The sequence below is a fragment of the Thermobia domestica genome, chromosome 13 (assembly GCF_964235325.1).
Source record: "Thermobia domestica chromosome 13, izTheDome1.hap1.1, whole genome shotgun sequence".
NCBI lineage: Eukaryota > Metazoa > Arthropoda > Insecta > Zygentoma > Lepismatidae > Thermobia > Thermobia domestica.
The window spans coordinates 35451560-35477390 of record NC_137466.1 but is presented as its reverse complement, the minus strand read 5'-3'; the positions used below and the strand labels follow the sequence as shown (position 1 = coordinate 35477390).

General features: G+C 37.1%; 1 protein-coding gene across 2 annotated transcripts in view; it reads left to right on the top strand.

The window, feature by feature from the left end:
* The window catches only part of LOC145668094 (uncharacterized), a 114169-nt gene that overhangs the window by 51469 nt on the left and 36869 nt on the right, over positions 1–25831 (top strand). Inside the window, exon 1 of one of the 2 annotated variants that reach the window (XM_081735613.1) lies at positions 9190–9427. The exons of the other annotated variant lie outside the window; for it this stretch is intronic. Within the exon in view, the coding sequence (XP_081591739.1) occupies positions 9217–9427 (211 nt within the window). The 5' untranslated portion in view covers positions 9190–9216. Of the gene's footprint in view, positions 1–9189; positions 9428–25831 lie in introns of those variants that run through there. 2 annotated transcript variants of the gene reach the window in all.

Here is a 25831-nt window from a genome sequence, read left to right as displayed (position 1 = left end):
AATTTAGATTATGTTTGTAAATGAATTATTTTCTTTTGTTAAAATAATGTTACTTCAGATATTTTAATAAGATCAGGCCACGGCTAGGTAAACTTTATTTATTTGTTTGTTTATTTATCTCATAAGACAACACAACACGTTTAATCCCCAGTTATATTGTCGTGTACATACTTATCTAACATACACTATATACGTAGGCCTACATACGCAAATATACAATTGTTTTGAACTTGTTTTCGTACGTTACTAAATACATCTACTACATGAAATTAATCATTTCATTATATGAAGCACACATTTTCCACAGAGAAGACTTATGTAATATGTTTGTTCTTGCTTTTCTACAATAGAATGTCTCAAATGTTTGTTGTTATAGTCTTACCTGTTGGGACAAGTAATAACACTTCTGAAACTAATTTTGAATAGTCAATTTTACCGTTTAATAATTTATGTAAGAATAACAGATCAAATACCCATGTCGCTTTTTCTAATAATTGAAAACTAAAATTCGTTACTAAGTCTTCATAGGGGACATACTTTGGGTAGAAACCGGTTTTCTTGCATGGAAACATTTTTAAAACTTTAAACTGTATATTTTCTATTGCATCAGAGTATTTAGTGACATTTGGTGTCCAAACAATAAAACAGTATTCTAATTTTGACCTTACATACGAAAAATATAACCTTATAATGTTGATTCTTTGTAGAAATCCTGTTCTATCCTATAAATTAAACCTAGCTTTCTATATGCACTACTAATTATTGCGTCAACGTGTTGAGCAAAGGTTAATTTGTCATCAAATATAACACCTAGATCTTTGATAGTATTTGGGGTAGACAAGGAAGTGCCACTTATTATATAGGTATAGTTAATTGGATTTTCTTTCCTCATGAAGCACACAGATTTACATTTGGACACATTCAGGACTAATTTATTCTTATCACACCATATTTGAACTGTCTGTAGATCCTGTTCAAGTTTCACACAGTCATCAATTGAACTTACTTTGGAGTATAATTTGAGATCGCCGGCAAAAAGAAGAACTTGAGAAGTTTTAATACACAGAAGAATGTCACTAACAACAAGAAGAAACAACAGAGGACCTAAACTAGATCCTTGAGGGATTCTCGATAAAGAATTGAACTTGAAAATTACCAGTAAAGTAAAACGTCAACTGGAACACTCTCCAGCCCTCTGTGAGAAGAGTTTTTTTTTTTTTTTTTTTTAAATCTTGAAATTTAATATTTGTATTGTTATTTGTATATTCTATGCTGTTACTATGTTGATGTGTATCAAGTTCAAAATAAACAAAAATAGCACTCGATTTCAATAATTAAAGATCTGTTTTCATTCACTTATGTTTTAACTACAAAAGCCATTCACTTGGAAAAAAAAGATATAATACCAACTTTTTTGTCTTACATTCCATATTTAAATCTAGGAGTACAGAATAAACTGGTTGTTTTTCATAACACACTGGGGGGAGGGGCGCCTGAATTCTGGCCCGGGCGCTTAGAACCTACGCGACGGCCTGGTTACAACCTACAATTGTAAAATTTGTAAAAAGATTTCTCATCCAAAAAGTGTTCATCGAAAATTTATTGATGACGAAGAACAAGAAGAATTTGAAATACCAGCTGTTGATATCTTAAGAAAGCTGCCACAACCAAAAGTTGGATCCATAGCACGTCCATCCCATCTTCTCTCAGTTTCAGTTGGTTTCAGCGATTTTAACTTGGGTTTAAAATGAAAATTACGTTTTTCAGACAAACATGTGCGATTAACGAGCATAACCTTTGATAACTTTTGCTCAAATATCTGTTTCCTTTACTACCTGTTTATTAACAAAAATTAAAATTTTTCGTTGCCCCATTCTTGACTATTTTTCACCAATTTCAACCTGTTCGTGGGTAAAAATAATAGGTAGCTGTAGGTACAAACAATAGTGGCCGTAGGTACAACGGACTGTTTTGGACTGTGGTACCTACGGCCAAAAAAATGTCTTGGGAAAATAAGAATAATTCTTATTTAACGACATTTTAAACTAAACACAAGTTTTGTGTATTCAGCAGACCCCAAACTGTGTGTCTAAATTTTATATTTGCGAAAAAATGAACTACAAGGGTCAGAAAACATTCAAATCCAAATTTTGGCCGTAGGTACAGCACCTTCCCCTACTATCTATTTTTTGTTGAGTCGTGCCAATTACGAGGGTCACTACAAAAGTTTTGAAATACGCATTGTTGTGGCACAGTATTTGAATTCCAACAATTGCGTTCGGTAGTGGTATCCGGAGCGAAGAAGCGAAGCAAGTTTCAACTCGCCTCGCCTATCGGCGTGGCCGTATCGCCTTCACTTGTTTGTTGATGTGAGCAGTATTCGGCTGTCTAGAATGGAGCTCGAAAGGGAACATTTTCGGGCAATGATCCTTTACTATTTCAAAAGTGGTTTGAACGAAACACGAAGCCTTGACCGTTTGCAGGGGGTATTTGGGGACCTTGCTCCTTCTCGTGCTACAATTTTTCGGTGGTTTGGTGAATTCAGAAGAGGCCGGAAATCGCTTAAAGATGAAGAGAGAGCTGGACGTCCGGCAACAGCTGTGTCAGGTGAAAACATTGCCGTTGTGGAAGAAATGATTCGAGAAAATCCTCGAACAACTTTCAAGGATATTGAATCTACAGTGAACATTGGATCGCCAGCAGTAAAAAAAAATTCTTCATGATCATCTTAGGCTCAGGAAGCTTTCATCTCGTTGGGTGCCTCACACTTTGACTGAACAACAGAAGCGCATTCGTGTGAAATGGTGTGAAGAAATGCTTGCAAGATTTGATGGAGGCAATTCTCGACGCGTCTCTGTCATTGTTAGTGGTGATGAGACTTGGATGTATTGAAATTGACCCTGAATTTGAACCTAAAAATAAACGCCAGTCTACAGTTTGGATCTTTCCAGACGAAAATCCACCCACGAAAGTGAAGCGACCGCGAAGTGTGGGGAAGAAGATGGTTGGAACTTTCTTCTCCAAATCTGGCTATGTTACAACTGTTCCACTTGAAAAACAAAGGACTGTTACTGTTCAGTGGTACACCACTGTTTGCCTAATAAAAGTGTTCCAGAAACTTCTGGAATGGCGTCCAAGAACGATTGCGTGGGATCCTGCTTCGTCATGACAACGCGGCCGCACACACGGCCAACATAACAATTCAGTTTTTAGAATCTACGGAGGTCAAACTTATGACTCATCCGCCGTATAACCCCGACGTGGCCCCGTGTGATTTTTTGTCTGTTCCCCAGGATCAAAGATCGCATGCGTGGGAAGAGATATTGCAGCCTTGAAGAAGCTGTAGTGGCTTACGAGATTGAACTTTACACACTTGAAGAACAAGACTGCCGACACTGCTTCCAAAAGTGGTTTTGGAGGATGCAAAAGTGTGTACAGTGTAATGGTGAATACTTTGAGAAAATGTAAGTGTTTAATTGATTTTAAGTATGTAAGTTATTTCACATCTCAAAACTTTTGTAGTGACCCTCGTATAAGGCATTAATTTGTTTAACTTGGGCTCTAATAAAAAATATAACAATAAATTATAAGGGGCATTCAAATGAAACCCAGTCACTAGTGTAAAGTAACGGTAACGATTGTATTAACTCAAAAATGTAGTTATACACAGTACACATACTCACACATGTAGTGATACATAGTACATAGTACACATACTCAAAAATAGTCTCTGAAACTGTTGGCACATTTATCCATTCAACACTAGTCGGTCGATTCCATCTTTGAAGAAGCTAGTAGGCTGCTGTTGGATCCAGACCTGGACCCAGTCACACACTTCGTCGTCCGTTGCGAATCGATGTACGCGAATAGTTTGTTTTAGAGGTCCAAACACATAAAAATCGCACGAGAAAGATCGGGACTGTACGGTGGTTGTTCCAGCGTTTCCCACCGAAACTGGTACAATGTCGTCTTCTCCGCGTTGGTCGTGTGTGGGCGGGCGTTATCATGCAGAAGGATAACGCCATTAGACAACATGCCTGGGCGTTTCGACCTGATGGCTCGTCTAAGGTTCTGTAAAGTGGCTTGATAACGCTGGGCATTGATGGTGGTACCCCGTTCCAGGAACTCGACAAGCAGTGGGCCCTTGTGGTCAAAAAAGGACATCATGACCTTACCAGAACTGGTGTGCACGGCCTTTGATTTCTTTCGAGGTGATGAAGTCCCATGTTTCTACTGCTTGCTTTCCGGTTCAAAATGGTGACACCATGTTTCGTCCCCTGTGACAATACGCGACAGAAAGCTGTATTGCTCCTCATGATAACGTTGCAGATGGCTCGAAGACAGCGCCATTCGAGTATTGCGCTGTTCGGCGGTCAGTTGGTGGAGAACCCACTGCGCACAAATTTTTCGAAAGTTCAAGTGTTGATGCATTATGGTGTGGGCGGTGCCCACGCTAATACCCAGTAACCGATGGATCTCGTCCACGGTGATTCTGCGGTTGTCCAAGACTAAAGCATTCACTTCTGCAATCATTTCCGGTGTGACGATACGATGAGCCTGTCCAGGACAAGCATCGTCTTTCAGTGACACGCACCCCTCAAGGAATCTTTTGCACCATTCAACAACACTTGCACGACTCAGACAGTACTCACCGTACACAGCCTTCATCCGTCGATACATTTGACGGCCTCCAACTTCCTCCGCCGCCAAAAATCGAATCACTCCTCGTTGTTCCTGCTTACTCGCCTGCATATTCGGTAGTGGACGATAACTTGTGTGACCACCTTCTCTTCGGCGTGAAACCACACTGGCTCTATGCAACGTCAAACGGTGCACACGCGTCAGTCTCTCTATCAATCGATGGCGCCACCATACCTGCAGTTACGTGGTGCCACCTTACATGTAAAGCAAAGTTAGACGCACTGACCAGGTTTCATTTGAATGTTCCTCATATTTTCTGCTTTTAAGCGCTCTATTATTATTATTATTATTATTATTTTCTACTTACAGTGCTTTGATTATTTTCTGTCTTTTAAGTCTATTCATGTATTTTAAAAGTTTTTTTTTTTATTATATGATTCTTTTGTGCATTTTTGAAGTCTGTTCATATATTTTGTAAAGTTTTATTTTATGCTTTTCTGAAATCGGTTGCTTTTAAGTTTGTATAATTTTTTCAATTCTTTGATTATCCGTTTCAGTAGCTACCTTAACTAAAGGAAGGACAATTAAAGTGGTTGGGATACTAAACATCCGTGAAAGTTGTTTGTTTGAAATCGAGTTACGTGTTACGGAATCATACTTGAACTTATAAACAGTTGCTATATAACATTATCAACCATTGAGGAGTTTATAGTTTAATGCCTCCAGCGAGAATAGAACCAGGGACCATGCACACCGAAGTCGCGCAGACTAACAATGCTGTCAAACCGGACCTAAATAATAATAATAATAATAAAATTTAAACATTTTTAATGTTCTATTCGTACCCACGGATGATAAATTTTGATGCCTATGACAACGAAAAAGAGTTGAAAAAGATTAAGAATACATTGCATAAGTAATGTGCTGACTTTTTTGTAGGGTTAAGAATGGAATTTATGGGCTAATAACTTTCTTTAAACATATCCGTGGAAGCCTTGGCAGTTTCTGTTTTTCGTGACAAATTATATACCTACATAAAAAGGTAACATCCCTTTATAAAAGAGCACAGAACATACATGAAAGTAGAATACATTTCACTGTACTTAAAGGGGGAGACTTAAGCCGAGTCAGCGTACTGAGTGGCCGTTGACACTGATTAATCAACTTGATTACTATCATTTACGTAACTAGATGCACATAGTTATTATTTTATTAGCCTACTATACAATTGCATAACTGTCTGAGGATATCTTTTTTCTTCTATATTTTTATTTTTTACTTTCGAGGAACGATAGGAGAGAAGAAAGTATGGTAATCGTGAAAAAATAAATCGAATTTGAAATTTTAGCCGATTTACATATTTCGCGGCCTCTGCCGAAAAGCTGAATTTTTGGATTATGTCGTCTGTGTTCTTCCCCATATAAAGATGTTCACTTGCCTAGAGTCCATACCGTGCAACGTAGAGGCCAAAGTTAAATCTTAGTCTTTATCGGATTCCGTAGAGTCATTTTTAAAGCATTTTCTTCCTACCCATTAAGATAAGAGCAGTGTACTGAAAAATGAAATATTTGCGATTTTCTAAAAATAAATAAATAAAGGATCTAATGATTTCGTTCATATTTGATAATGTTCTACTAGCAATTCTTTAATATGGCATAAGTCATTTTTCTAGGAAAAATCCAGAAGAGTTTGTTCTTGGGAGTGTTTTCGGAATATTTTCTTTAAAAAAAAAGCGATTTTCATATTTCGTAAATAAACTTTTCACTAACAATATGGCATGACTCGTTAGAAGTCACAAAGCATAATTTATTCTTGAGATAAGTTTTTCTAAAATTAAAAAAAAATAAAAATAAAAAAAACACTCAAGACGATTTATTTAGTTCATATTTCATTAATAACTCAATAATGTTGCTCAAATTACTTGTCACAAAAATATTTACAAAGGTACCAGTAGTTCCCTTTAGTTCCTCAAATACGACTTTTGCGATTTTGTTGATATTTGATAGTCATTAAAATATCCACAAACGGTAGTTTACTTTTGCTGCTGAGTTTTCTTCGGACGAAACGCCTGATAATTTTGTTCGTATTCCTCGAATAAATGTTTCAGTAGTAGCTGAAACATAACAGGGTTTAGTTTAAGAAATTTAAGCAAGGAAATTTAGAACAGTAACCCATACATTTTAATTACACGCATAAAGTCGAAGTCAAGCAAATTGACTTCCTAAAATAATTTTTCTTTTCCTATGAATAGTTTAATGGCACATTTCCTGCACCCACGATATTAATTTTGTACAGTGTCAAAACCCATGTCGCAACTGCACATATTATTATTATTATTATTAATAATAATAATAATAAATATGTAATATAAATGTAATATATTTATAATGAGTTATTAATGCTTTTACATTCTGAAACAGGACTTTCATTTTACTTTTAATATGTAAACTAGCCTTCGGCTAGATTGGGGCTTCGCCCCAGACCCCCCACATTTGCTTGGCATATGCCCTCGTACCTCTTAAACCCACAATTCTACGGAATTTCAAGCTTCTTTTCTATTTCAACTATCTAAAAGATAAGATTTTGTTCAAGAAAACGTTCATTTTAATAACGTGGGAATTTTTTCATCCCCTTTTAAGGTTGGTTTAAAGGGGCAAGTTTTGCCGATAGATGGCACTAGTCTTCGTATCTCTCCCATGTATTTTTTTATCTTTCACGAAAATTCACGATTTCTCCTACAAATTTCAACCTACAGTCTTCAAATTTTTAGAAAAGGAACTTCATAATCTATCGAAGGCAATAATCCCTGCAGATATTTTATTTAGAATTTTCTTGATTGTTGAAGTGAATATCCAAACCTCTAACAATCGAACTGTTTCAACAATGAAGAAAATTCTAGATAAAAAATCGGCACGGATTGTTCCCCTTAATAGGTTACGAAGTTCCTTCTCTAAAAATTTGAAGTCTGTAGGTTGAAATGTGTAAAAGAAATTGTAAATTTTCGTGAAAGGTAAAAAATATATGGATGAGATACGAAGACTGTAGTGACATCTGTCGGCAAAACTTGTCCCTTTACACTAACCTTAAACACCTTAGAAACTAAAAATATTCTCTTTTGGAAATTCTGTGGATTAGTCCTGGAAGGCTACTACAATCATGCCAAACTTCATCATTCTGATCCTGCTGGAAGTGTCTAAACATTTTGGGATGTAGATGATATAAATAACATGGGAAAGATTTTTCAATCCTATAAAACCACTCAAAAGTTGGAAAGTGTTATTATTGGTGATTTACTTAGGTGATACTAACGAAAACGTACAAGCATACCGAATTTCAAGTTGTTATTCCAATTCCAAGTATCTAAAACATGAGATTATAGGTTTTTAAAAAAAAGAACCATTTAAATAACATGGAGAATTTCCTCATCTCCCTTTAGATCTCCTGAAACTTAAAAATATACACTGTTGGCACTTTTTCTGTCGGTTAGTCCCGAAAAGCATCAATTGTGTTAAATTTCAACTTCCCACGTCAACCGGAAGTACCCCCCTTTTTTATGCCAGTTAGTTCATGTAGTATTATATGTAGTTAGGAAGTCTGGTCCCCTGAAAAAGTCTTGGCCCCTCCAAGAAAAAGTTACTGGGTACACTCCTCAGTGTTCTCATTCTTAAATTTAAAACAGGTAATTGCCAAGAAGACGATACCTAACGTTCTAAAAGTGTCATACCAATAATTGTCAATACTATTGTTGCGAAAATAGCACCACTAGACACAGGCTATAATTAAACACTACTTATTTGATATGACACTAGCCTGTTATGAGTCGAAATTAATTTTATTATTTTATATAGACCTACAATCAAAGTACCGAAGAGAACGTATGTTTTCACAGAAAATCAAAATACTAAGTACTCCTTCATTATATTTTATAATTGTGATGGAAAAGCTTTTTTTTTTTTTTTTTTTTTAAATATATGAACTGCATCATACACAAAGAATGGACGTTTCAACTAGGAAAGCATAAAAAAACACCCGTAATATGTGAAAGATATGTTGCCTTATCGTTCATCGTATGATATTTAGACATAAATTGGCTTGCTTATTTATTCATTTATATGTTGAAAATAAAAGGGAAGGAAAGTAGGATGAAACATTTTTTAACAAAATTTTCCTGTTTGAAATCTTGATTCTTTTCTTCATCAGAATTTGTGTTATCTCATTTTTATTACCGTCGTTTTACTTGTCTTCATAATAACGAATTGTGAAACTCTTAAGAGGAAGATAATCTCTCAGATAATGAGATCATTGAACGTCTGAGTTTTCAATGTTCACTTAATGCGTAAAGGTTCATTAATGCGTAGGAAAAACTCATTAAATAGAAGCAAGGAAAAAAAATGGCCCTCTTTGATAAGAGATCATGATTGTGTGGATTGAGGTCTTAGTGACAAACAATTGCAACCGCTTCAGATGACGGCTAGTAATGAACCTTGGTGTGTAGCAGCGTGGCGCTTGTGATATCGTACGATAAGTGATTTCTACTTCCACGTAAGTGTTGTATATTTGTACTAAGGAATAAATATGGCTGCCGCAGGTAAAGAAGGCGGCGAACGAATTCCTACGAAAGAGGAATTGCTCGCTGTTTTGGACTATTTGAATCTAACGGAAGAGGAAAAGGATGAGATACGCAGACATGTGCAGGGCTCTCCTAAGCCCAAAGAAGACCCTGGTTTTGCTTTAGACAGCAATACTGTAGTCGTTGTTGCTGCATTTATATTTTTTCTTCTGTTTGGTAAGCATGTGATAATTTGTAGACAATACTTCAGAATTTTTCCGTGCGAGGCGCGCATCCAGATTTTTTTTTTTTTGGTGGGAGTCCGAAATTGGGAAGGGGGGGGGGGTTCTACCACTAGTAGTCACTGTGCCTATGTAATATTGAAGTGGTAAAATTCTACACACGATAAAACGATAAGTAATTTTAAAATATTGCCGCCTGTATTCTCAACAAAAATAAACTACTATTGTTTTATAAAAAAAGAAAGAGTACAGATGTAGTGTAAGATCAAATATTTAAAGTATATCGACCATTTCTCTCCTAGAGCAACTATAATTTTCTTAAGAAAGTGTACAAAAATTTGTCGAGTTACAAAGTTTAGGGGGAGGGAATCAGGACCCGGTTTACCATCCCTGTGGGTGAGCCTCTTCTTCATCATCACACATTTAATATGATTTTCGCGTTTGTTACCCATATTTCTACTATAAATAGATTTGCGAGTGATTTATGATGGCCTCGTATAGTTGAATGAGTAGCACGAATGGCTCTGAATTCGATTCCTCGATGGTGCACAGAATGTTCGGTGCTATTCAGCCTCATGAAGCAACTGGAGAATTATTTGAGCTGAAAATACTGAATTTTAACCCCAGAAGTCAGAAATAACGTTCATGTAATCAGGGGTAAAAGTGAATCTGAAAAGGTAGGGGGACGTCACGCCGTCCCTCGTGCCTACCTTTGCACATTGCATTTTTTTTTTTGAAAGTGGGTGGACGCCTCAAATTTTCTGGAAATAGGGGATGGCGTCATCCCGCGTTCCCCCTCACTTTTATCCCTGCATGTAACTATATGAATGAGTACGGGAGGCCAAATTGCGATCTTTCAACTGGATTATACGGAGTCGATCCACAGATATTCTGCGGCATATCTCTTTGTCTAGATTTGATTTGATTTTAGCATTCCTTTCAGCAGCGAGGGTATATGAGGCGTGGACCTACAGTTTAACGATGGATCGAACGATGGATGTTCCCACCGCGAATCGAACTCAGGTTTCCTATGCCAAATGTAAGTACGCTATCTACATAGCCACGTGGGAGCTCTTAGTTGCTCTACCTCGTAATTCAAGCAGCCCCCCTCAATTTCCACACGATATTGTGTCGACAATGAAAATTCTGTGCCTGCACCTAGAGTCGACTTCTAAATCACTTGGAACTATATTCGTGCCTGCTAACCAACTGGAAGTGACTGTTCATTTCAACTTGGTAAAACTCAAACAAGCTAAGTATATTAGTTTACAACCTAGAACTTCTATAAACTGAAGGAACTCGCTCTTAATTATTTTGGCATATTATATCGAGTTCTAAAATAATAAAATATGATAACATTTCCTCAGATAAGCAAGATAGATGTAGTTATCTTTTCGTTCGACATCTTCCAATTTATGGGCATAAATCTGCTATATCTCTTGCTCAAGTTATCATTTAAAAAAACAATATAGAAAGAAGTGCGATAAGTGAACAAGATTTACATCGCTGGATACTGAAGTAACGGTGGCTAATTGGGAGAGCGCTCATCTTGGGTGCGTGGGATCCAGAGATAGAGTGGGCCAGTGGGTCATGGGCCAACAGGACGTGACCCACTGCGACCCACCATGACCCACTAGAAACCACCACCCACTCTGCTCCAGTGCATTGTAGATAACATCTTCTGAACCCTAGTGAATTTGTCTACATTTTACTTTCGAGGCCTCAATTTTGCTTTTTCATTTGTTTCTATTTACTCATCTGAGATGAGTATATTTTAAGTGAAAAAAGAACTTCAGGCACTTTTGTATATTTGTAATTGTAATAATAGCATTGGCTTTCAAGACAGTCAATTTTTTTTTCTTTCTTTCTTTACGTTGGCCTACTTTATCTGAATTTAAAACTGTCAAATTTCATCACTTCTCTACTGAAAAGTTTCTGTAATTCAACAAGGAAATAATTATGTATGATAAATTGAAATTCATCGTAATATGGCACATGACAAACACTTTACCGTTTTATATCGTAAAGATCAGATCCACTGGCATTTAACAGAGCGGTGAATGAGTGATTGAACGTAGAAAATCAAACTCCGATTAATGATAATTTCACAACTTTGTTTTATTACAAGTGTAAACTTTTTAGTTAGTGGAGAGGAAGGCGTGGATCACGGGTCAGAGTTGATGATAGGTTTTGGTGGGCAGCGTAGGTCATGGTGAGTCATGGGTCACGGTGGGTGGTGGGTCATGAGTCGAGTTTTCATTGACCCTTGCAATCTTTGGTGGGATCCCAACGCGCTAAATGGGGTTTGTGATGGATAAACACCATGTACGCAGTTTTCTCTGGAGTTCGTCCACTTTCTTCATTCCATCATTTCATTCATAATCACTGTGTTCCTTAGCATCGGGGGAAGTTAAAGTAAGCAAAAATCCCACAATACAGAGTCTTCCAAAAGTCCTGCAAAAAAGTAAAAAGCTGTAACTTTGTAACCATTTATTGTATTTGTACAAAACTTTTAGTGGACTTGCAAGAAAGTCTGAAATTTTGTTTCCAAGCATTTTTTCAACGCCAAACCTCCAGCTGAGCACCACTGACGTCCACATATTGCTGAAGTCTTTTCGGGTATCCAAGAATGGCATTTCATCCGTAATACTCCCAATCACATCACATATCTTCTTCCGGAGGTCCTGAACATCTTTCGGATTTTGCTTGTAAACTTCTGTATCATTTTCTTACGAACGATATTGTGCAGCGTTGTCATTGGCACTCGCAGCTCCAAGTATCAACGATTTCTTTGGACTTCGCAACACGCTTTCCTGCACGGACTGAATCACATCAACACTGGTTGTTGGCCTTCTGCTACGAGACAAGTCCAAGACACTTCCGATAGCTAGGAATTTATCGTACCATCTCTTGATACTTGAACCTGCAGGTGGTTGTTTCTGATATTTTTGTTGGAATTTTCTTCTCACCAAAACCTAGATTTCACAAAGCCACGCCACACACTGCGCTTTCTCTTGAGTAGACGACATCTTTGTCACGTGATTCGCGGTTATGATGTCAACGTTTACATCCGCTCATTATGGCCAACAAAAATTTTAACATTTTCACTAAACATTACAAACAAAATACAAAATTGTAAGTAGTACTTTCTAAGTTACAGCTTTTTACTTTTTTGCAGGACTTTTGGAAAACTCTGTACTTTGGGTGTAGGGTGTGAAGATTGAGGAGAAATATGAAAACCAGACTTTTATGAGAAATTGTTGTGGCCATAAATGGTTCTGATTGCAAATGAAGGAATGAAAATGAAGCTTGTTAGAAAGCAGTATAAGCAACAATTTATACCAGTTAATGTTTTCCAACTCTAACTGAAAAGCTAATTTCTATATCATATATTACATACACTAGATAAATATTCTGTATAGCATAAACTCTTGCTACTCCATACATTCGCAGTGGAGTTCTCTGGATAAACCAGTGCTATTCAACCGCGGGTACGCGAAAATGTTTCTGAGGGTAGGAAATGCTGCTTCTGGGAGGCTGCTGGAAATGTCTGTTGACAGTTCACTACAAATGAAATTCGATAACTTGTCAATTTGTGACTTTTGTATTTATGCTCGAAAAGAGTACAATAAAATTAGTGACAGTGCTGTTTCACAACTTCTTCCATTTCGATCAACATATTTCTGTGAACAGGGTTTCTTTGCATTAAAATCAATAAAAGTGAAACACAGAAATTGCTTGAATCCAGAATCAGCTCTGATTCTCACACTCTCGAAGATTCGACCAAGAATCGAGGAGTTGGCGTCTCGGAAACAAGCTCAGTCATCTCATTAACAGGTTAGTTCTAAAGTTGCTTTTAGTTTTTGATTTTTTTAACATTGTTCTCACTGTATGAATTATCAGGGAGGATGAGGGGAAAATTTTCCTCAGTAGAACTGGATGTCTCCCATACATTTTGAAATTTCCCATGTTAATTTTTTTCGGATGTGCACTTGATTCCTCTGTAAATAGTCTTTTGATTGGCACACTGGTTGTCTTTTTCTTGGGTCTCTATTTTTCCCCATCTTAATCGACAGAACATGTGTATTAAGTTTAATATGTTAATTTCAATTTAATTTATTTTAAACAGCTTCAGGGGTACACAATTTTATGGCGAACTGCGTCCAGGGTTACGTGATAAAAAAAAAAAAAAAAAAAGGTTGAATAGCACTGGGATAAACACCCTACACCCTGGCACTCAGCCTTCTCATTTTTGGTACAGGAATACACTTACTTGTTAGTTCGAATTCCGCAGTCGGCTTAGAGCTCATGTAGCTTGTGTACTATAAAGAAACGTTTGTACTCCAAACAAAAACTTACTAGCATTTTAACACAACAACACTGTATTAACCTGAAAGTACTCCACGTTTAAAATTTCAGAGCAAAAAGAAAGGATAATACTAGAATAAAAGTTCCTTCCTTAAAATTCGAAGGAAATGAAGTCAGTTCGATTTAAGAACAAAATCGAGAGTATATTTTATTATGCACCGTATCGAGTATTTGGAAAACTGCATGTTCCACAAGACGTCAGTGTTCTTAAATGGGAAGGTGGAATTTATGCGTAAATATAAAGAACGAGGGTTCAAAATGAGATATTAACATAATCTTAAACAATATACGTGTATAATGTGGCTATATAGTTAGAGCTTCTTGTGGCTATATAGTTAGCGTACTCGTCTTAGGAGCGGGAGGAATGGGTTCGATTCCCTGTGGGATCTCATGGTTCGAATCTCACATTAAGCTGTAGATCCACGTCTCATATAGCCTCACTGGTGAAAGAGACGCTAAACTACAGTATAATACAGGAAACCTATAATATGAGGAAATTGTAAAATCAGTTTTTGTAAGATTGCAAATTTAAGTCATATCTTAGTTTTTCACAGTTGAAATTTGAATAAAATGTCTTTCAAATAGTCTTTCTAAAACTCAGTATATAGAGGTTTTTGAGATTGCTAATGTCAAATGTGGCTAACTTTTGATTGATATGCGTCCCTTTCAGCACGAGGCTATATAAGACTTGGATCTACAGTTTAACATGGAATCCGAACTACGTGAGCTACCGGAATTCGAACCCGGGTCTTCCACACCAAAGCGTACGCTAAGCGCTTAGCCACGAGGGAGCTAATGTCGAATTTGCTTTCTTAATTCTAAAAATAAAAGGACGGATCTATGGCGATAAATAATTTGGTTTCAGTTATTATTGGCGTTTCCGAGGTCGCTCATTTAGAATTTCATATTAGTTGCAGAAATATAAAATGGCGGTCTAAAAATTAAAAATAATAAAAAATCGATTTAATGGAAAATCGACATGCACTGGGGGTTTCAGGGTCACTAATTTTGAATTTTAGATAAATGAATGACAAAATAAGTCCAATACTACTTTTTATTAAATAGGTTTATTACTTGACATCAAATAAAAAAAGAAGCTTGCAATGCGCTCCACAAATCAAATTTTTGTATCGTCACAGAAAAATTTGGATAAAACAAAATGGTGGAAGCGGGGACATCTACTTTATATTTTATACTAGCTGAATATACCCATTCTTCGCAGGGGGATGTATTTGGAAGTCAACGCCTGTGGAAGTATCACCATTCATTTCAGCGACCGTGGAAACTATGGATTTGACACTAATATCGGTCATTTTGGATTACTTTTACATGTCTCGGTATCCCCTCCCCCCCGGTGACCTCCGGCCCGCAGCCGAATTAGGTGTATTTGGAAGTTAATGCAATCGGAGTTTCACCATTGATCTCAGCGACTGCGAAAACTGTTAATTCGACACTAATAGCAGTCATTTTCCACTACTTTTACATGTCCCGGCAAACGCTCCCTGAGACCTCTCTGGTTCGAATTTCGACAAAAGCGCTTCGCCTTGGTCTGGGGCCTGGACTAAGGTATCCATGACCAAAATTTGGTAACTCGGTCGACTTGTATGGTCCCCAGGCTGGTCCCGGTGAACGCCCCCCTGGCTCGAAATTTGTAAAAAGCGCTTCATCTTGATCTGGGGTCTGGACTAAGGTACCTTTGACCAAATTTTAGTAACTCTCGGTTCACTCGTCTGGTCCCCAGGCCACTCACAGACAGACAAATAAACTATTTATGTTATTTACCGTTTAGCTATTAGATAGATAAATCAAGAACGATTTCAAAGTCGAAGAAAATGGAAAATGGGGTCTCGTGGGACTTTTGACTTGTGCATATTTTAATCTTTGTGTTTTAAACTGGAAAGGATGAAAAAACAATATTATGGTAAATACTCCAATGATTTAATAATAGTCAAATTTTATTGCATTTTATTTACATAGTTGAAGTTTACAGTCAGTTCGTTGACTTCATTTTTTTTAAAAAAAAGAAGAAGAAGAAGAAGAATAGCTACAAACGCAAGGAAATGGAGCGTGATTAAAATCTGCGTTTACTAGCATTCGTAGGATATGATTAGTTTGAATGCTTAGACTGAGGTAGATTTCGACAGTCAAGTATATATGCATCTGGCCCTCTAAAAACTCGTTTCTCCTAACTGTAAAGATACAAACCTGACTATTTACAGACTTAAAAGTTTCCAAATCGAATCTTCGGATTTGGGGAGAGGGGAAGTTGCCCACGTTTGTAGTAATCGGGACCACTATGTGGCGTGGCGCTTGAAATAGGCGTTTCCGACCTTGGTACCTTATCTTGCAATAATTCTATTGGACACTTCTACCATCTGCATAAATTTGATCCAAGAACTTGAGGACACTGTGTATTTTACAATATGTCATTGTGTGTGCTTGACAGGCCGAGAGGAGATTATAACCTACCGCAAGACCCAATTGGTGGCAGTTCGTCTTATTGATTTAAAATCGCCCCTGACTGTAGATCCATGTCTTTTATGGCCTCGGTAGTGAAAAGGGACACTAAAGTTCAATACACAAAGAGTCCTTTGTGATTCCACCTTGATCGAAACCAGCACCACTTTCTTTGAAAGCATCATAACATTGGACACCATCAAAGGTACGAAGCTTTATCAAAAAACAAGGCGAATTTTCTCTAAAACTCACATTTTTTGTGTAGCTTATTATTATTATTATTATTATTATTATTATTATTATTATTATTATTATTATTATTATTATTATTTGTTCGAGATACTAAGGTTAGGGAAGTCTGATAGTAATTGCAGCCTATGCCAACCCGTCTGATACCTAGAGCAATTTAAAGATGGCACATCGACTTGGAACAAACATTATTCCAAGGAGGAGGTGCGCGGCGGCGTTTGTTTTTTGTGGACTAAGGGTCAGAAACCATATGATATCCATCGAAAATGGTAGTTCTATAAAGAGAGTGGTATATGCACAATATATGAGAGAGTGATATATATGAGAGAGTGGTATTCACAATGCATTCACCACATTGACTTCACATACATTCTTTTCGGAAATGGATGTTGCTGGTCTTCCACTTCTGCCATCATGTCACAATCCTCTTAACACTTGGGAATACCTTCCACCACACATACTCTTGTTTTACGACTTAACACTCTCTCCACAGACCTCCAACAATTCTTGGTAAATATCAAATAGTTTTCCGTCCCTTTACCCATCAAAATATAACACCCACCTCCTTGGAGTAGAGGAGACCGGGGCTTGTTGGCGAACTTTTCATTCTTTATTTTTTTATGAGCATATGGTGCACTGTATTGCAATGTAATGAATGTGTACGGACAGACCAATGTTTCCTCTAATAAAGTCAATTTTTGTTTTTGTTTTGTTGCTTACAGTTTTCGAGAAATAAATTTTTCTTTCTTTTAAAACGGAGTAGGCCAACCGACCCCTAGTAAGAGGCTGGTTGGCTGACCTTGTGGGGCTAGTTGGCATACTTTTTCAATATAGCAAAACACAAAAAAAAATTGGATTTATTAGAAATAAACGTTATTTTTCTAAATTCTATTATATATATTGCAATGAAGTAGGCTATTTGAAGTTTGAAATGACTTATTCACAACATTTAAAAGAATCAACATTATAAAATATGAAAACTTCTTTCTTTCATTCTAGCTTGGTTGTCATGACATTGAAAGCTACAAGATTATCAAACCACATCAGTTTTAACATGATTTGGTGTAGGCTAATTCTTCATATTATTTCAAAACGTAATTAAAATTACTGAGCTATCAAGAAACGTAGTTTATTTCCCGCTGTTCACAAAGTAGCTAAGAGAAACTAAGATATGTTTTAGCTAAATTATCGAGAAATGCTGTTTATTTCCTACTTTCCACAAAGAAAGAAAAAGCAATAGCTAGGCCTCTATTTTTGTAACAAAAGAGCACATCGAAAATATTCTTGATCCTGAGAATTAGGCCTATTCAGAAAATTCAGAGTCCGGCATACAGTCTTATCTCGATTTCTAAATTTTGACAGTAATCCAATACGTGCATGCTATTCTATAACATTGAAGTAAAAGATTGATAGAACTGTAAACAACATAACAATAAAACAAACAGTGTAACAATATAAGTAAAATGAAATAAAATTCCACACGGGGTTGTTTGGCGCACTTGCCAAACAACCCCAAATGCTATACGCCAACTAACACCAAGCCCATGTTGTGCAACAAAGTCGTGATTACTCAGCAATTATTTGGCATTTACGTTTTATTGTTTGATTATCCATAAAAACAAAGTTCAGATCTAACTAATGCTATGTTACTTACCTCAGTACTCCAAGTAGTGACGATTCTGTGATGTTGTAACGGAGAACTGAAAAAAAAAATAGTTCAAACTGGCAAAAACACTCTTTATCTAATAGACGCCATAATCCGCAAGTTACAAATTCAATATGAAGGTGGCAGCTGCATCCATAGGTCGCTCTTTTATGACAGCAGCAACAGCTCATTATGTTAATTCATGAAGGAGTTATATGCAGTTCGTCAACCAGCCCCTGCTGCCAACTAGCCCCGGTCTCCCCTATGTTCAAATCGATACACCATCTTTAAATTGCTCTAACAAAGTACATTCTCGAAGTGTACCCTCGGGATTCATGTAAAAATAATTTAAATGCAAAGTTCTCCATGGCTTAATGTGTATTGTATTAATTTTAGCCAGTGTTGCCACGAGACGAGACGAGACGAGACTTTAGGCTGTCTCGTCTCGTCTCGTGCAAAGTATGTCTCGTCTCGTTTGTCTTGTTTTGTCTCGTCTCGTAAAAAATATATCAGCATACCCAGTGGTGCCCACCCCCCCTTATGTCTATGACGCACCCCCCAATTGTCTATCCGTAGGTGTTCTTCCATTAAAAAATCTTTTTGATTAATTTTACCCCCTCATCAAACATATTTATATAGATTTTAACCCCCCCAAATATTTCAATGACGCAGTTTGCGTCATAGCCCCCCCTTGTGGGCACCCCTGGCATACCATGGGAACGAAAGTAAAATGTAGCAGGCTGCACCATGCTAATCAAGATACAACTAAGTTACAAGTATTACCCAGAACACACAAGACAAGAAATGTCACGGTAGCTACACCGTGAAGCCTTCACCTCTGGTGTATGTGGTACTCGGTTCGATCTTGGTTAGTGCCATGTGAGCTTTGTGGTGGACAAACATTGAATGTGTGTGGGAACCGCGGTGGCTCAGTGGTAGAGCGTTGACCGCTGGTGCTAGGGGTCTTGGGTTCGATCCCAGCCCCCGCCAAGTGAACTTTGTGGTGGACAAACACCGTGTGCGTGGGGTTTTCTCGGGGTTCTCCCGTTTCTTCCCACTTTCTTCATTCCACCATTTCAGTCATTACTCATCATCACTGTGTCCTTTAACTTAACCGGCATAATCGTGGGACGTAAAACTAAGATTTCATTTCATTTTTCAAATGTGTGTGTTTTCTCGAAGTTGTCTAGTATCCTACCACTTTCTTCATTCCATTAATTTTCCCATCATCATCCATTCGACCAAACTTGCCTAAAGATCTTAAAAATAAATTCAAATAAGCTCACAAGGCAAGGACAAATAGTTTACAAGATAACACTGGCTTACAGTGGTTTTGGTGCCGGGTGTTTCTTAGCTGATTTGAAGTAGAATTGGGACGCTGAATCCAAATATGGCGTTAGTTTTCCCCTAACAGCTTTAGTTTTTGAGATATAGGAATTGCAAGACTGACCTGCTACAACGTTGAAAATTGCATAGGTGCTGTTTTACTGTAAGTGAAAAGAAAACTATGACATTTAAATCTGTTATTTGGAACACTTTGAAAATAATGAAAACCATATAAACACAAACATCAAGTACATAATAACTCTGTAACTACATTTTATAATAGTTTTTATGAATAAAAAATCAAATAATTTGTTCAAAACGATCTATTCAACACTTCGGAAGCTTCGTTTTCGTGACATCCTTGAATGTTTCTTTGCACAGTCTCTTTTTAGGTTCCAGCAGTAATCTGCCATCATATGGGCATCCCATCTTCCTTGGTAGCGGTCCTCCATTGTTTTAATATCTTGGTGAAATCTTTCACCTTGTTCTTCACTCAGACTGCCTACGTTGTCTGGGAAACGGTCCAAATGGCTGTGCAGGTAATGAATTTTGATACTCATATTACATCCAAGTTTTTGGAATGCATTAAGCATCTGGTTCACTAGCTCAACATAGTTATCAGCTTTATTATTGCCAAGAAAATTCTTGATAACTTCTACAAATGAGGTCCAAGCTCTACGTTCAGTCTCATTCATGGACTCCACGAAAGCCGGATCTTTCATGAGTTGTCTTATTTGGGGAGCATCAAATATTCCAGCTTTTAATTTTTCTGTGCTGATCTGAGGTAGCTTGTTTCCCATGTAAGCAAAGCACGGCCCGTCCTTATTTAGCGCCTTTACAAACTGCTTCATCAAACCGAGCTTGAGATGTAGAGGTGGCAAAATGATTTTGTCACACTAAACAATAGGCATGTTAATAATATTTTTCTTACCAACAACCATGTCGTCTGTCTGCGGCCACTCTTTTTTTTGACCAATGGTTTGCTTTGTCTCTACTATCCCACAGACATAGAAAACAAGGATATTTTGTGTAGCCACTTTGCTGTCCAAGAAGAAAGTTCACCATCTTTAAATCCACACAAATCACCCACTGATGGTCCTGATATTTAATTTTTTCCATAACCAAAGCAATTGCTTCATATTCTTCTTTCAGTCGTGTTGAATGAGCGATTGGAATTGAGCCATATTTATTGCCATTGTGTAGAAGGACGCATTTTAAACTTCGCTTGGAGCTATCAATAAACAGGCGCCAATCATCTGGATTGTATTCTGGAAGACCCATGTGTTCTAGGAGACCTCTAACATCGTGACAGAATACGAGATTTGTGTCTTCAGTGAAAAATGGTAAAAACTCCTTTTCCCTTGTTCGGTAGAATGTGATTTTAGTTCCTTGTTCTAGTACGTTTTTCTCCTTCAATCTGGAAGCAAGTAATTCAGACGATTCTTTTGAAAGATTAAGGTCCCTAACTAGATCATTTAGCTCATCTTGATTAAACTGTTGAGGAACTGTTGACATTCCCTCATAATCACTGTCACTTCCATCATCCATGTCACAAGAATGTTCACTACGTTCGTTTTCAGTCTCACAAAGCTCTGGCAAGTGGTGAAACGTTGGGATTGGTATTTCATCGGAATGAACAACTGGACGTCTTGCTGAAGGCAGATCAGGATATGTCCACTTGTTCCGGTTATTTCTATTCATACCCGTAACATTTACCAGGCAGAAATAACAGTCATCAACATGGTTTGTGGGTTCCCTCCAAACCATTGGAACACCAAACTTAAGACTTTTTCTTTTTCCAGTTGTCCACTGTCGCAAGTGTTCAGTACACATTTTACACACAATATGTGGAGCCCACGTTTTATCTTGGTCCCCTAGGCGTACACCAAAATATGCATGATATGCTTTTTTTTACAAAGTCACTGATATGTTTTCTATTGTCTTTAAATGTGTACTCACCACATATGTAGCAAAACACATCAGGATGGTTAACACAACTTCTTCGACTTGAACTCATTTTATGTTCAGGCCACTAACACGGATGTTAAATATAAAGCCTTAGTATACGCGATACAAGTTATGATTTCAGAACAAAACTCACATGTTCCAACATGTCACTCCACCTGCAAGACAACAACTACGATCCACTAGCCAAGTAGAATACCAATGCAATCTAGTGGACGTTCCTGGAACTACTATATGACTAGTTTCCGTTTAGTACCGACAGATAGCAGCACTAATGAGAAAAGAGCGCCGTTCTTCCAAATAGAAATCTCTATAGAGCACAGTAGGATTTATTTGAGTTGCAGAGTTTATAAGATCATATTTAAACTTGTTATTACGAGAATATTTGTATTTCTTTTGCTTATTTTGTATACTATTGCAAGAAGCATGCAGAAATAGTGGTTACATCATTTATATATTTATTTATTTACATATTTATTTTGGATTGTAATATTTCTTCCACATAAATTGTAACGTAAATAACACTACTGGTACAGTAGCCTGTATCTACCAAAGTAGAGCTGATAGAAAAAAAACTGCTTACATTATTGGATTCAGCGCCCCACACATAGTTAAAATCAGCTCTAAACTTTTAGGCACCAAGAAAAATTTTTTTTTCTGTAGGCCTGTGTAATATATCTCTGCTGTTGTTGTTTGAGGCTTCTCGACCCTGGCTTTTTTTTTTTTTTTACATTCTGAAACATTGAAATTTGTTTCAACAGTTTCAATACACGAATATACAGTAAATTGCTCATAGGTACGTCGAAGATGAAGATACTAATGTCAAATAATGTTTACACGACAAGCAAAGTTCAATGTAAAGGTGTCATCATCCCGACACTATCGTATACTATCAGCCCACTTGCTTTATAGTGTCTGTATATATATATATATATATATATATATATATATATATATATATATATATATATATATATATATATATATATAAAGAGAGAGAGAGAGATGGAAAGATATATAGATAAATAGAGAGATAGATATGTGTGTACACTTTGATTTCATATATTCCAGCCTTTAGGTTCCACAGTGTTAACCCATACCAATCCAAACCAAATAATTTTATTGAATAATGGAAAGTATTTGATTGAAATTTTATATGTTACTGCACAGTAAGCTCTACTTAAAGTGCGATAATAATGGGAGCTGAACGACAAATGGGGCGAAAGAATGCTTGGGGCCAGTCCTCACCTCCATGGTTCAAATCTGTTCCCATAACCGCGGGGTGTGTGCTACTATGTGGTGGTTGCCCCGTTTGTGTAACAAACTCATGACAGTACACCCAGATTAACTAGTGGTCTAAAAAAAAGTTGATTTTTGGGTGGCCATTTTGAATTAAAGTTTCTTATATTGTCATGATCTATTCGCAATCATACAACATACATCTTCATACCAAGCCGAGCGGTCTGCGGCGATAGACCATCGGCTTGAAGGACTCGGGTTGATGCATGGATTTTAACAGCATTTGTTTTTTCGTATTGTGTCAGGGGGAAAAAGTACGGAATAAAAGGATTTCAGTCTGAAAAAAATGGAGAGAAATTCCTCCCCAGGATACTTTCATGGGAGTAAGGAATTAGTAAAAATATAGGATATACATTTTGTAGCAGGTTTAAAAATATGGTTTGGGTATCCTATTTCTTTTCTGTTAATTATGTTCTTCAATGTTCGAATTTTGATCATTCTCATGATATTTTCTGCTTTCAAAGGAGTTCCATGAATATTATACCAAATGTTCTTTACATTTATTAAGTTCGAAAGGTTTTATGCGCCTGTAAGAAACCATTTTTGAAGATAATTCAGGTCCTAATGAAGATTATTCACTAGGAAAGGGAAGTATTCCCCTCCTCTCAACATGGAAGCAGAGGGCAATTTCGCACTCTGGTCAGATCAAACATTTCCGCGTAATAAAACGAAGGTCCCCCTGTAAAACCTCTTCACCTAAAGTGTTATTATTAGTATCATAAATTTACTGAAAGCAAACAATTTGAAGGGTTCGTCGATAATATCTTTGCTTTCTTTGTCCTTCGCCCACCTTCCAAACGAAGAGGTGAATTTTACAACATGACTGCTGTATAATAAGCGAGCGATTGGTAAAATGGTAAAAGTGTCTTTCTATATATATATATATATGTGTGTGTGTGTGTGTGTGAGAGAGAGAGAGAGAGAAAATTTTAGTTGCAAGATGACATACTTCAATTGCCGTTTTCGGTTCATATAGCAAAAAGAATACCGCCACCAGAGAATAAAGACAAGTGTAGTTCTGTTCTCTTCCGTCATCTCAGCCAGAACTTTCAACTACATCCTCTAATGAGTGTAGACCTTACCGAGTTTTCAAATTGAATAGATGGTGGTGGTAGTTCGGTTTCTTGACCTTGTAAAAATCTTCCCTGTCGTTGCTTTGTTTGTCATCATTCCAGCCAGAAATGAAAAAAAAAAGAATTCCTCAGTTTACAGCAAGGGGAATTGGGGACAAGACATTAAGGATGATATTCTTGAAAGCTCACGTATCACGATTGTTTCATTCAATAGACAGAGGACATTTTTCTATGAAGGCTTTTCAACATGTTTTCTCACAAAGGGGATTTTCCTTTCGCAATCTATATGACCACTGGCAATTTCAATCTTGGCCATTCTCGCCAGCGTTTTGATTTTCGAGACACGAGACGAGACGAGACGAGACATTTCGCGAGACGTCTCGTTTCAAAGGGTTCTGTCTCGTTTCGTGGCAACACTAATTTTAGCGGCCCATATGGGTAATTTGCATATTTATGAGCCTTCATATTAAATATATCCGGAATTCAATCATACACTACTATAAAGCTCGGTCACAAATTGCTTTTAGTTTCTTTAGATGTAACTGAACATGAATGTGGGCATATGGAAAACAAATTGGATCAAGTAGTGCTTCTCTGACACGTGTTATCCACACCGGCCGCAATCTTGGATCCGCCATATTGAATTCAACTTTCGGTTTTTCAAATGGGAATAGGTACATCTGATACATCAAATTCATATAAAATTTTCTCTGAAGTTCATTGGTGTAGTGAATTTTACTGTAGCTTGTACCATTTGCGAGATATTACATGTTAAATCCCTCTAGGCACTTCGCGAATAGACATTGCAGAGTAATATCAGTTACGCTTACGTTTTTGATGTTGACAAATCAAAACAATTTCTAAATGGAAAAGTACTGTAGGTATAAACAAACTCTCTACAACATTGGTGTCATAATCTTACAACATTTCTGTGAGTGATTGTTATTACTTCCATGTTATACTACAAACAAGGAAGTATTGTATTACGAACAAAATGCCTAATGTAAATCTAGATACTACCAGATTTTGGTGAAGATCTACCGTATCCTATTTACGTCTGTGTGTATGTACGTTCAGAAAACATTTCGTCAAGAAAAATCACGTAAAAGATCACATATACATACGGGGCCCTGCACAACTTTTTAATGTTTGAATTTGTGAAGTGCCTCACATTTAACACGCAGTATCTTGCAAATTGTACAAGCTACCGTAAAACTCACTACACTAATGAAATTTCGAGAAACTTTTGTATGAATTTGATGTATCACATGTACCTATTCCCATTTGAAAAACCGAAAGTTGAATCCAATATGGCGGATCCAAGATGGCGGCCGGTGTGGATAACACGTGTCAGAGAAGTACTACTTGATCCAATTTGTTTTCCATATGCCCACATTCATATTCAGCTACATCTAAAGAAACTAAAAGCAATTTTGTGACCAAGCGTTATAGTGGTGTATGAATTCCAGATATATGAAGGTCCATAAATATGCAAATTACCCGTATGGGCCGCTAAAATTAGTACAATACACTTTGGGCCGCGGAGAACTTTGCATTTAAATAAATTTTAGACGAATCCCGAGGGGACACTTCGCGAATGTACCTTGTAAGTAATAGGCGAGTTGACGTAGGCTGTAATCACTGTCAGACTTCCTTAACCTTGGTATCTGCAAGGAAAAAAGAATGAAAGAAAAAGCTACATAAAAATCTGAGTTTTAGAAACAATTCACCTTAATTTTTGATACACCTTTGTATAAAATTAAAACAAAATTAAGTAGGTCAATTTACGCAGTGCATTACTTTCCTTGTACTTTCGTTTATAAATTCCAGTTCTTTAATTTCTGGTTCAGACAATCTATTGCTCGCAGCCCGAATACGAGCATGCGCCCGACCGTAAAATCCATCAGCCATATGGAGTTACAAACACCATGATTAAAAAAATAAAAATGCATATGCGTATCATGGGCCCCAGCAGCGGAGGCAAGGAAAAGCAATTGCCCGCTCTGGATTTTCGAGA